This window comes from Leishmania martiniquensis, chromosome 32, assembly GCF_017916325.1.
Source record: "Leishmania martiniquensis isolate LSCM1 chromosome 32, whole genome shotgun sequence".
Classification (NCBI taxonomy): domain Eukaryota; phylum Euglenozoa; class Kinetoplastea; order Trypanosomatida; family Trypanosomatidae; genus Leishmania; species Leishmania martiniquensis.
The window spans coordinates 59,962-71,728 of NC_090167.1; the positions used below are offsets into that span (position 1 = coordinate 59,962).

An 11,767-nucleotide genomic window follows, 5' to 3' on the forward strand; every position below is an offset into this window, starting at 1 on the left:
CCTTTTTCTTTCAGAGATATGCGCGGCAGATAGGCAACTCCGTGGGCACGTGAAGCGGGGCTGTACCACCTGCGCTGGTTCTCGAGAGCGATACTGCTGTGCATTCAGCTCGCCCTCAACGCACAATCGTGCAAGAGAATGATGGAGATAAGGGGGGCGAAGAAAGAGATGTGGAGAGTCGAGCGAGTGTATGAGCGCCACACAAGGGATGATCCAGCAACCACCCCGTGAACTCATGCGGATTCGCTCCAAAGACGGGGCCCATAGCCGCTGAGGTGCCATGTCCAAGACGCTCTCTTTCCCCTTACGCATTTCATAAGCAATGCAGAGAGCTCTTACAAGTCGCGTCGGGGCCTCTTTACGCATATCAATCATTGGCCTCCCTCCTCGGCGGGGGAGCGTTCGCACAGGGGCGAGCAAGCGAGGCATACGCTATGGGGAAAGACAAGACGGAGAAGGAGTGGACGGTGCACCGTTGTTGGACATGCAACAGCAACACCGTACCACAGCAACCGTCCCACCCCCTCTCCCCTCCACCTCGGCCACACCCACCCTCTATCCCTCGGTTCTAGTAAGGGGTTGCGGAAGCATTCCCTTACATGAATGGAGCGCAGGCAATTGTATGCATGGGTACATCATGTGCGATCAGCTCCAGACGGGGTCAAAGCTGAAAGGGCAAAGCGAAGAAAAAAAAGCGGAGTGCACGTCACTTCCTACACAGTGAACGAAGCACCCGAGCGCATACGCGAGCGAAAGAGGCGTGGTATTCGCTGCAGTGCAACATCCACATCTTGCCAGCGTCGGAGGTTGTCGCGCGGCGCAAAGGACGCTGCGGCTTCGCCATAGGCGCGACCGCCCATCAGCTTCAGTGTGTCTATCAGTGTTAGCTGTACGGTCTTCTGCTGTGTACATCGTGACCGCGCCACAGTCGTGAGCCCCAACCCGATAAGCCGTTAGAGTGCAAGAGCACACGTGTGTCATTGCTCCCTCACCTTCGCCCCTGAAAAAGGTGCCTTGATGGGTCGCGCCGCGAGCGTGTTATCGCGGTGCGGCTGTGGGGCGCGAGCAGAAGTGCCGTTGCCTTTGCGCAAAGGGGCTCCTCTGTCGTCAAAGGAGCAAAGCGCCATGCGGTCTGCAGGAACTTGGAATTCACCACCGCTGGTCAAGACGGTATTACCCACAGCCGTCTTGTTGGCGCTACGCCGTGGCGAAGGGGCAGCAGCCGAATCGTTTGCCGCCATCACAGTGACGCCGGCCGAGGGGTACACCTGGACCTGGTCCAGTAGAGGGGCCACCGCTGCTGTGTCCGCGGTTGCGTAGAAAGACGAGAGCCACTCCTCGCGAGCGCGAGTCGCCTCCTTGGCTTGCGCAGCAGCCACTGCTGAGGCATGCCGCTTAGTCCTGCGGTCCCGTTGCGACGGCTCCTCGGTCGCATCCTTCGAGGAGGCCCCGGCTTGCACCGCCGACTCCTCTTCCTCTGTCGCAGCGTCCGTGTCGCCCAGCGGCGACGCGACGCGGCACACCACACCGTCCTTGCGACTGTCGCTTCGCAGCAGTGCAGCGTGCGTCCGCTCCACGCTAAGCAGTCGATCCTCCACCACCAGCATGACGCCACCGCCTCGAGGAGACACCTTGACAGCGTGTCTCTTCTCCGTCTCGCTGTTACCGGGCTGAGCGGTGGAGCTGCCTGTATCCAGCACTCGCACTACAGAGCGTTCCGCGTGCGGGAGGTTCTCTGCACTGTCACCAAACAGCACCGGCGGCGCCAGTCGCATCGCCGTCGTCAGCGCATCGGGCGAAGGCTCCTGCACGCCAGCTCCGGAAGCCGGCCCGCCGCGGGCTCCAGAGTCGGGTGCTGTCAACGCTGCGTCGTCGGATGTCTCTGTAACGTGCAGCGTGCCCATCCGATTTCCTCCCTTGGATCTCTTGATCGACACTGGAGGCTGAGGCGACGAGGCGAGCGGCGGCTTTACCGTCTTCTCCGCCGCAGCTCTTTTTTCGGAATACTGCGTGCCCGCCTTCGTGCCACGCAACCGCACCAAGCGGCTGGAGTGAGACGACGGTGCCAAGCCGAGCGCGGTGGGTGGGGCAGCTACCGCCTCTAGCGCCATAATATATCGGCAGTACGCATCCACCGGCACTGAGGCTGGCGGCAGCGGGCAAAGCAGTTGGGCAGGTTTACTAGGGACACGATGATGAGCGCAAAGCGGCGGTGGGGTGATGGATGACTGCGGCGTGAGAGCACACGAGGGTGTGCGGGTGGAGACGCCAGCGAGCGACAAGGCACTCCGCAAAAAAAGCGGCACCGGCGCTGCGGTGTCATCGCTGTGCGGGGGAAGCCCTGATGTGGCCACCGAGAGAGGGCCTTGCTGATGCGACATGGCGACACCCTCGCCGTAGTCCTGTTGTGAAAACGAGGCTGCCACCACGTCGCGCATGTCATCCCACGCCGCACACGCCGCGTATGCACCTACGAGACGATCAAGGGAGCGCGATGAAAAGAGGTTCGCCGCAGCCTCGACCACCTCGCGAGCTAAAGTGGCGCAGAAGACCTCCCCAGCCGTCTCTCGCTCGCCTACAGCAGTGACAACCGCGGAAGGAAGCACGCACACCTTCTCCCATGATGAGTCCGCTGGAGGCAGCGCTGGCGGCGGAGTCGGAGCACGAGAGGCGTAGAAGGCGCGCACAAGAACATCCGTTTTGCGAAGAGCGTCAAGGCTGGGCAGCGGTACCGGCGACTCGGAAAAAAAGGGGGCGGCGGCTGGGGTGCTGAGCGGCGTGGCACCACTTCGCAGCATCGATGCTCGACTCTTACGCCCATCCACGCTCATATGATCGACGCCCGGTGGAGTGAAGGGAAGTGAGAAGGCGCACACAGGTGCAACTTGTATGCGCACTTTTGTGCTACCGGACGCAGGGAGGGGGGGCTGATGGAGCTGTTGGCTAATTCCACACTCGCCTCTGTTGGGGTATGCCTTCGTGAAAGTGGAAAGAGTGCCGAGCGTCGATGAAGCGCAAGAAGCGCGCAAGCGAAAGGGGAAAAGAGGGCGACGAGAATTCACTCGTTCAAAGATGAGGACTCGCCGCTACCGCCCGCCGCTGACACGCGCCCCAAAGAGAGTGTGCGTGAGATGTGATGAAAAGGCAGCGGAAGCTGGGCAAATCAAGAGTGTTGACGACGCACAGGATGGGCACTTCAAAAGAGGGGGGGCAGAGTTGGCAAGAGGGAAATGGAAGCGCGCGCTGGGTTGACCGCCACCTTGGAGCGCGGAAGATGCCGAAGGGAGGCTCAGAGGAAGAGCGGGAGCCGCCAAAAGGCGGCAAAGCATTCGCGTACGCACGCGGAAGGGAAAGGGTACCTCAAGGAAGTGACGGCGGCACCGTGCGAAAGAAAGGACGCGTGCACACACATGCCTGATGCGTTTCGTTGCAGTTTTCCATCGACTCTCCCACTCTCTTCCTGCGTCAGAAAAAACGCGTCGTGGCACTGATCTGTGACAAAAACGGCACCACCACTCCCAATGCACAAGCAGCGTCCGCACGCACGCATTCACAAACTGCTCCACCACGAGGACACTTCACGACGATGGCGCCTTGCCACCACCTTTGCCGGTGAACTCAAGACCACACATGTTTGCTGCCTTTCGGGCTCTCTCCACCTCAGTTTGCTTCACGGCATACGTCTCTTGAAGCTTGCGGTACTCCACCAAGCGATCTCGCATGAAAGCGTACTCGGGACCATTGAGAGGGTGTTCGGGGTCTGCCTGCAGCTTCTGCATCTTCGCAATGAAAGAGAGCTGCTTACCGCCTGCTGCAGCGGCGCAGCGGCCATATCGGGTAGCGCGAAGCATTACAGCAAGCGGCCCCGCTCAGCTTGTGGAAAGAGGATGCGTTATGAGTAGAGAGAGGGAGAGAGGACGTGGAATGTGAAGCACGCGCCTGTAACGGGGGCGCGAGTGCATAAAAGACACCTTATAAGAAGAAGGGAGGCGGCGAACCTGCTGCAGCGCAGCAGCAGCCGTGTCCATAGACGAAGGTGTCGTGTGCGACGGTGAGGAGTCAACGCACAGGACGAGGGAAAAAATGGGAATCGAGAGGAATCGCACAGGCATGCGAGGGAGACATCGTGCGTATTGACGCAGAAGGGAGGCGCATACACGGATCGCGGCCGCCACCTTCGCAGCAGCGAAAAGAGAGAGAGTGGCGTAAGGCGAAGCGGGCATAAGAAGCGCCCGCTTTTGTAGTTCGCATGGGGAGTGAGGGTCTCGGCTGGGCAGTACAGCACAACCACAATTGCGCGACGGCAGCTGCTGGGGCGGTAAAGGGAGGGGGAGCCTTGTGTGCTCTCCTCCTTTGCGACGACGTCTCCTGTGGCCGCTTATGCTGCCGCTTCGAAGACAAGATGCGCCTCGTCATCCACGGCGCCGTGGGGGATGTGATACGAGTGTCACTTAGTTCTCGCGCATGGAAGGCGCGCGGTGGCGTCTTCCAACGCACCGCAAACACTGTGAAACACATAGACAGACGGGCACGCACTCAACCTTAGTACTCCATCATGCCAAAGAGAGCGACAGCCTAATGACGATTTCGCTTGCGTGCAGCCGTCATCCTTGCGGCTATCTCGGTCATCTCCTCTTCCAGTCGCGTAATTTCCTCCGCTGTGACATCGTCAGATAGGAGACGCTCCTCCAGCTGGTCTAGGCGCGCTTGCAGAGCGTCATCGTCATCCTCGTTTACGTCGGCAGCAGCGGGCGTCACGCTCGTTGCGTTGTTGCCGGGCTCGTCGTCGAGAGTCACAGCGCTGCTTGCTACTGCCGCCGCCGCCGCTGCAGCTCGGCCCTCGCGGCCTCGCTTGCGTATTTTTTTTCCGTCCACAGTGAGCGACGACTGCGACCGCGACGCCGCCAACAGTGTCGGAGACGCTTCCCACGACTGCACTAGCTTGTTGAATTCGTTCATCGCCTCCTGTGCACGGTCCCTGTCCGTCTGCGTAACGCGCTGGTAGTTAATGAGCTTCAACTTTGGGCACAAGAAGACGAGAAATGCCCGAAGCTTTTCGCTATCGAAGTTGCTGCTGTTGCTCTCCCACACGGGGTTGTCCTCCAGCGACACCACTTCGAGCTTCTTCCAGTGCTTTAGAAAGACAAGATCGCGCACGCAGGCAAGGCGGTTGCGATCGGCCAAAAAGTGCACCACGTTAGGCAAGGCAGAAACACACGACGCCACACTGACACGCTGAATTTCGTTTCGATGGGCAACGAGTGTCGTGACCCGGCTCATCCTCACGTCCTTGTCGCTGCTGGCAACCGCCTTCTTCGTTGGGAAGTACTCGAGAGCCGTCAAAGCGTTGGATGACAGATTCACGACATCGAAGCTGTTCTCTAGCAGCACCAGCACGTGCTCATCCAGCGAAGAAATCCGGAGCCCGCGTAGATCGATTTCGCGCTGCAACATCGTGTTGGTAAACTGCGGTGCGAGACGAACCAAGTCCATCGTGAGCCGCATTCTCGTCAGTCGGATAAGATGGGGAAAGAAAAGGGGGGGTGGGGGAGGGGGACTGGCGAGAGGAAACAACAGCCACACAGAGGCGGTGCTCGATGATCCGCGTGGGCAGCCACGTCGTTTGGGAGGGAGGGGGGCAAAAGAAAAAGAGAAGAGCATCACGAGGAAAAGCGGGGCAAAGTTGAATCGCGGAGTCCAAGAAAAAGGCACAGTGCGGTGGCATCAGGGTGAGCGGTGTGCAACGATTCCGAACGAGCCGGTGAGCAAGCAGAGGACGCATCTGAGAGCGACGGGGGTGCTCGCAGTCTAGGATGCAGTCAGCGCTGGATGCTCCGAAAACCAACCCAAAAATAGAAGTTAGGCGTGTTCTATCTTTTTTTCTGCATGCTCCCCTCTTTGGGGAGGCAAATCCTGTGGAAGAGAGCATAAATCCCTTCGACGACGCCCCTCCCCCCTTGCTCTCATTGGCTGGTTCACAAGAATGGAAGCGGGAAAGGGAGAGCCGCAAAAGGGGCTCTGGCAGCTCCACAAGGTAGAGCTGTGCTCATGGTTTGCAGCTGACTCACTCGAGCCCCGTAAGCCGGCCACCCCACATGCGGTAGCATCTGGCCAGAAAGTAGCATCAGCAGGAGGTGAACGTCCGTCAGCTCTCCTTCGCGAGGTGGCTCACTCATCCCCGGCATACTTCTTTGCGTTTTGCTTCGTGTTGATGCGACGGTATCCCTTCAGCCCTCCATGGGCATCGTAGATGGGCTCTAGCGTGTACTCGCGCATATCCTGGTTGTGCGGTGTCAGCCCCTGCGTGAACTGCTCCGCTGGAATGAGAAGGGGGATGAAGTAAGCGACTCCCAATGTAATCAGCAGCAGTGGGCCGGTGAAGAGAAACTCGCGGACGCCCATCGGTATCTTTGTGCTGTAAAAGCGAGAAAACTTGACGAGGAGCGGGTTCTTCGGAGGCGGTTCGGTGTAGTTGGCAACGCTCCGCCGTGGCTTGGGTGTGGGAGTTGAGGCCGCGTCCTCGGACATCGCTATGGGGGCGGTCACGCAGTGCAGAGAAAGGTGAGGAAAACAAAAGAGAGAGAACAAGCGGAGGCCGAATCGCCCCCGCGCAGAGGCGCACTCCACCGCGCCCCAGGGTAGGTCAGTGCTGGCCCCTCAAACCGTCCCTGCAACGCAGCAGACGAGGGCTCTTTATCTGCCGACGGGAAAGAGGAGAGCGGAACTTCAGTGGAAAAACACGAGAAGGCGGGGTGCGAAGAAGAAAGAAGTGGTGCGATTAGTGCAGCAGTGGAGCACGTGGCGACAGTGAGACAGTCTGTACCCACAGTGCATTGAAGGTCAAGGCGGTGCGGCCGACGTCACAAGATGCATGCGTTGGGCCTGTACTGCACCCGTTTCTTCCTCGTCGGCGCAGCGCTTCCCCTTCCTCTGCAGTGTACGCGGCGGCGGGCTCACTTACATGGATGAAGCTGTTCACGCTCAAACGGGGCAACTCTGGCAGCGTACACAGCGCGTGCAGCGGCCTCACGGCTCTAGAGCGTGCTGTATCCGGGGCCCACTGGCTCGCACACCCTCCTCTACGCCTTCTTACGTGATGCTCGCAGTTGCGCATCATACCAGCCCCTACCCTGCACGCGGGCGCGGATGCGTATAGCACTCTACGACTTACGTTTACGTGCACAGTTCACATTCACCCAGAGCACTATCCGCCCCTGCATCTTTTACTCGTGACAATTACGCGCCCCACACGAGGCGAGGTGAACAGACAAAAACAAAAAAGAGGGAGCCAACCACACAGGAGGGCATAAAGTCACCGGAGAACAAACTCAGATGCACAGCAGACAATACCGGGCGTGAGCACCAGCGATGCGACGTCCGCGCCATGGGCCTCCGGTACGCGTACCAGCTGCACACCAACGTGCACCTCCCTCTCCGACACCGCGCTCCACTTGGCCTGCGCAGTGACAGCTATGCAGAGGGGGCCAAGTTTTCCGCCGCGTCCCACAGCCGCGGCAGCCGAGAGAACAAGGCCAGCGTTGTTCAGCGGGCGCACCTCCACGAGATCACTATCCGACTTAGTCGTAGGTGCCCCATCTGTGTCCGTGAAGAAGTACAGTACGGCTCTTGCCTCGGTAGAAGTCGGAGACCACGGAATGGCGACACGGCACGGCAAAGCTGTTGAGCGCCCCAGCAGCACTCGTAGCGAGGCAGAAGACAGCTGCTGTGTTGCGGCGGAAGTCAATGCCGCTGTGTCACCGACGTACAAGTACACGTTTCCGGCAAGGAAAGCACGAGCGCGGGGGTCGCCGATGAGTGTACCCTCTTTCCTCTCTTCGCTGCCGCTACTTTCATCCTCGTCGTCCTTCGTGAGGGCACCCCAGACGCTGGCCACCGTCTCGGCGACTTGCGCAAAAACGGCGGCCTGCAGCTTCTCAGTGCCCTTTCGTGACTGTCGTGACATGGCGAGTCGATGCGCCGTGTAAGTGTCAGCAACAAGACAGCTTTGCTGGCACCCGCCCACACAAAAGAGCTCATCAGCGCACACGCCGTTCCCCATGAGACTTGAGTCCATGACCCGCACCGCAGGTGAGAAGAGTGACCGCTGCTCGGGTGACTGAATGGAGGCGGTCAGCAGCTTTGTCAAGCAGGCCATCTGGCACATGCCTCCCGCAAGCAAGACTGTATCGACGAACCCCTCAGTCCAGGTCTCCTTGTACTTCATCGCAAAGGCCAGCACGGCCTTGTTGAACATATCCGCCAGTCGCCACTCGCTCCGAATGGCGTTATCCATCTTGTTTTTCGTCAGAGTCTGCGTGTCCATAAGGTCCGTGCCTTCATAGAAGGCCTCCACCTCTACAGACACCGAGGTCGCCTGTGGGTTTGTGTGGAGCGCGACCTTCTTCTCTGCCATCAGCAGGACCAGGCGGCGCATCGCCCGGGACGGGATAGCCTCATGAAGAAGCTGAGTGGCGGGGTGCTCGGTCGACCCGACCGTGGGGAGTGCGTGGTTGAGCTGCAGCAGAGCATTCGAGTTGTGCGACGGGCTCACGAAGAGGCGCCTCTGGCGAGTCATGTACTGAGCCGCCACCCTTTCAGCCAGCGCCACATCCAGCGCGTCACCGCCACTGGCGGCGCCGACGGCGAAGTCACCCTCGCCCGAGGCACTGCCGCCTTTGGTACAGCAGCGGTAGGGGACGCTGTGGCACTGCGGAGGGCAGACAAGTACCCCACCACGGATGCACAGCAATGAAAGGCACAAGCCAAGCGCCCCCCAGTCTACGACGAGCACGTTGTGCGGTGCGCTGGAGAGCAGACGCGGCACACTGCGCTCTTGCGCAGCGGCGTCGTACGCAGTCAACGCCGCCTCATCACTGAAGACAACACTCGTTTGCAGCACAACGGCGCCGAGATGTGACGATCGCACCGCTTCCTTCAGCCACTCAACAGTGCGGCCGCGGTGCACGATTCCATCGCTGTTGGTTGATGCCGGAAAGCCGTAGCGCGGCACCACCAGCGTCAGGAAGAGCTTTGTCGAGCTCGACGTGGCCTCGCCACTGCGGTTGGTGCCTGCAAGTCCACACGCACCGTCTATGGAGTGCTCTTTGATGTAGTTCAAGAAGTGCACGAAAAGGTCCTCGGCGGAGATGCGGCTCTCCACCGCATCTCCGTTTCGCTCAGATACGTACCCAAACCCGAGCTGCCGCGTGTCAGACGTCACCTCCGTCAGTCCGCAGTGACCTTTGTACTTCTGCTTAGCGGCGGCCTCGACGACCTTCAGCAGATCAGACGAGATCACTCCGGGCTCCGCTACGCCTTCTGCTGCCGTCCCCCGCACGTGCTGCGCATCCGCAATTGAGGCGGCAGCGGCGGCGTAGGCAAACAGGTAGGGCACCACTTTCTCAGGCTGACGCGAATACTGATGGAGCGCGTTATCGCCAAAGAGAAGCTCCTGCTCTGTCAAAGCCGCCACGACAGAGGTGTTGCGATGGCCACTGGAGTTGGCGATGATCTTGATGGGCGCTGCGTTGGGCACTGCAGCCGCGCCGGTATTGCTGCTCACCGGTGCGACAGCGACGTAGCTGCTCGAAGCCCCGAGCGAAATGCTTACGGCATACATCGGCTTGGCGCCACTTTGGACGATGAAGCAGCGAATTGGCGTGCAAGGGGTTGCGCTCTTCGGGGTGGTGATGGCCTGCACGTCCGGACCACGGATGATGGCAGCGTGCGAGCGTGTATCTGTAGACGACGTCATCGCAGCCCAAGCCGTCGTCAACAAGAGGGAGCACAAAGAAGTGGAGGGCCGTGGCCCCGGAGAGAGAGGAGCAAGGAGGAAAAAGGGAGCGTGTAAGAGAGCGGAAGAACGTTGCGCAACGCGGAAGGGGGGACAGCAACGGCCGGGTGGAGGAGATCGCACGCATGCCTAAAGGCACCAAAGAGAAGAGAGGAATTCATCCCTTCCCAAACGAATCATAGTGAGGAAATGCATGAACAAGAGGCGCCAGGCGGCAGCATACCGTTCTTTCAGCCAGTCCTATCGCTCGTGCGCACAGCGAGGCATCGATATGCGCTCCGAAAACAACGAGCAAGTCTATGAGCACGTGTGCAGCGCTGCAAGGTGCCGAATATAGGCAGTGAGGCGCAACGAGAGATCAGAAGGGAAGATAGGCAAAGGGCGGAAGACCAAAAAGCGAGTCACCGTCGAAGCCCATCCGCGTAAGAGCCGCAGTCCCCTCGCCACACGCCCACGCGAGACATTCACCGCCATACGAGCGCGGCACAGTTACTAGACGCCGCAAGATCACCGACCGCCGACATGTATGCAGCACAAGGAGAAGCGCAGGTGATGTGGAGAAGAGCGAGCATGACAAGAGAACTTGGAAGCAGGAAGGCGAGGGAAGCAGCAGCGCCGTCACTCAGCTAGTGAGCATCGAGGCTCTCTAACTCCTTCGTAATGTTCTCGAGGAACATCGAAATTTCATCCATGTCGCTCGTCGAGGTCAATGCGATGCGATCACCTGCGAGCGGCAGCGCCTGTGCAAAGGCCACGGGCGAGTGCGCTGCTAAAGACTTATTGTGGACCGTTTGCGGTAGAGGGCACGCCGCCGCCGTCCCCTGGGTAAGCTGCCCTTCCCGGTTCTGCTCCTGTACAATGGGAGGCTTGCTGCAACGAATCGACTCTAGAGTGCGCCGCACGTCATCCAGCCCAAGCTCCTTCACGGATGTCCCCACCTCGTCGCTCGCAGCAGGGGGCGAAGGGTCAAAGCGGAGGTTCTCCTTGTATTGCTGCAGTGCCCGCTGCGTTTGCTGGTGTTGCGCAAGCTGCTGGCGGAGGAGGCGGCGTGGTGTGGCAAGGCGAGGGGATCCGCGCTCGATGCTGCTTCTCGGAGAGGCAGACGTTGTGGATGGCCCGCCGCCGTAACGTTTGTCAATGGAGGCGATAAGGTCGTACAGCTGCTCTTCCTGCTTCCTCAGTCGCCGCTCCAGCATCTCAACCACCCTCGCATGCTGCTCCGTCAGCGACTGTGTCTGCTCCTCAACACGCAACCGCTGGCGCCTTTCCGCCACCAGTACGCGCCGGAGGTACTCGGCCTCGCTGACGGCGGCACAGTTGGCAACCTCATCGGAGGAAGCCGTGTCCGACACGCCCAAAGCCTCGGCCTCCTCACGCAGGCCACCGTGTACGGCGTGCAGGGCGTTGGCCAGACCCGGACCACCATTTGTGCGGTGCGTCGCCAGCACCTCACGCAGCTGCCGGACCTCTTCCAGCAACGACGCATTCGCCGTCTCTAATGAGTGAATGCGATCAACAAAGTGCGCCTCCACCCTGCGCACAATCCGTTCGATTTCCTGCGTCTTGAGGTGGGCCTCCTGCTCCCGGTCTGCTGCACTTGGTGCTGGGGTAAGCAATGGCATCTGACCTTGCTCCAGGAGAGCGGCGATGCTGTGGCTAAGGTCAACCAACTCATTGAGCATGTGATGCACCGAAGCACCGGGCACGCTGCTCTGCGTGCTGCTGCCCAGCACCGTCTGACGTCGTCGCTCCGGTGTTGAGGTAGTGGATAACGCCGGTGCGACAGTGAGGTGCCGGCGCAAACGTCCGTGGGATGCACTCGGCTCACTTGGCGACACCTTCGAGGCGCAACGCCCCGCTGTCGCCCACCTCCCGGGTGAAGTGGGGGAGGACAAAGCGTGCAGATGCGTGTAGCCGCGTTGACGCATCGCGGGCTGCCTCGACGGCGTTGTGAAACGCTTGCCTCGCATGACA

At 60.2% G+C, this 11,767-nt stretch overlaps 6 protein-coding genes across 6 annotated transcripts; all 6 read right to left on the minus strand.

Annotated features, from left to right (window-relative positions):
* Positions 1-977: 977 nt before the first annotated feature.
* Positions 978-2,831, minus strand: LSCM1_01653 (uncharacterized protein; the record flags this gene model as incomplete). Its single annotated transcript, XM_067319253.1, has 1 exon — positions 978-2,831. One exon carries the CDS (start codon positions 2,829-2,831, stop codon positions 978-980), a length of 1,854 nt encoding a protein of 617 aa, XP_067175802.1.
* Positions 2,832-3,578: 747 nt separating this feature from the next.
* Positions 3,579-3,851, minus strand: LSCM1_01654 (uncharacterized protein; the record flags this gene model as incomplete). Its single annotated transcript, XM_067319254.1, has 1 exon — positions 3,579-3,851. The coding sequence occupies one exon, from the start codon at positions 3,849-3,851 to the stop codon at positions 3,579-3,581; it is 273 nt and encodes a 90-aa protein (XP_067175803.1).
* A 724-nt stretch (positions 3,852-4,575) lies between these two features.
* On the minus strand, positions 4,576-5,505 carry LSCM1_01655 (uncharacterized protein; the record flags this gene model as incomplete). The annotated part of the gene is made up of 1 exon (XM_067319255.1): positions 4,576-5,505. One exon carries the CDS (start codon positions 5,503-5,505, stop codon positions 4,576-4,578), a length of 930 nt encoding a protein of 309 aa, XP_067175804.1.
* A 663-nt stretch (positions 5,506-6,168) lies between these two features.
* On the minus strand, positions 6,169-6,528 carry LSCM1_01656 (uncharacterized protein; the record flags this gene model as incomplete). The annotated part of the gene is made up of 1 exon (XM_067319256.1): positions 6,169-6,528. The coding sequence occupies one exon, from the start codon at positions 6,526-6,528 to the stop codon at positions 6,169-6,171; it is 360 nt and encodes a 119-aa protein (XP_067175805.1).
* Positions 6,529-7,312: 784 nt separating this feature from the next.
* Positions 7,313-9,754, minus strand: LSCM1_01657 (uncharacterized protein; the record flags this gene model as incomplete). Its single annotated transcript, XM_067319257.1, has 1 exon — positions 7,313-9,754. One exon carries the CDS (start codon positions 9,752-9,754, stop codon positions 7,313-7,315), a length of 2,442 nt encoding a protein of 813 aa, XP_067175806.1.
* A 665-nt stretch (positions 9,755-10,419) lies between these two features.
* On the minus strand, positions 10,420-11,763 carry LSCM1_01658 (uncharacterized protein; the record flags this gene model as incomplete). The annotated part of the gene is made up of 1 exon (XM_067319258.1): positions 10,420-11,763. The coding sequence occupies one exon, from the start codon at positions 11,761-11,763 to the stop codon at positions 10,420-10,422; it is 1,344 nt and encodes a 447-aa protein (XP_067175807.1).
* Between the last annotated feature and the right edge of the window lie 4 nt (positions 11,764-11,767).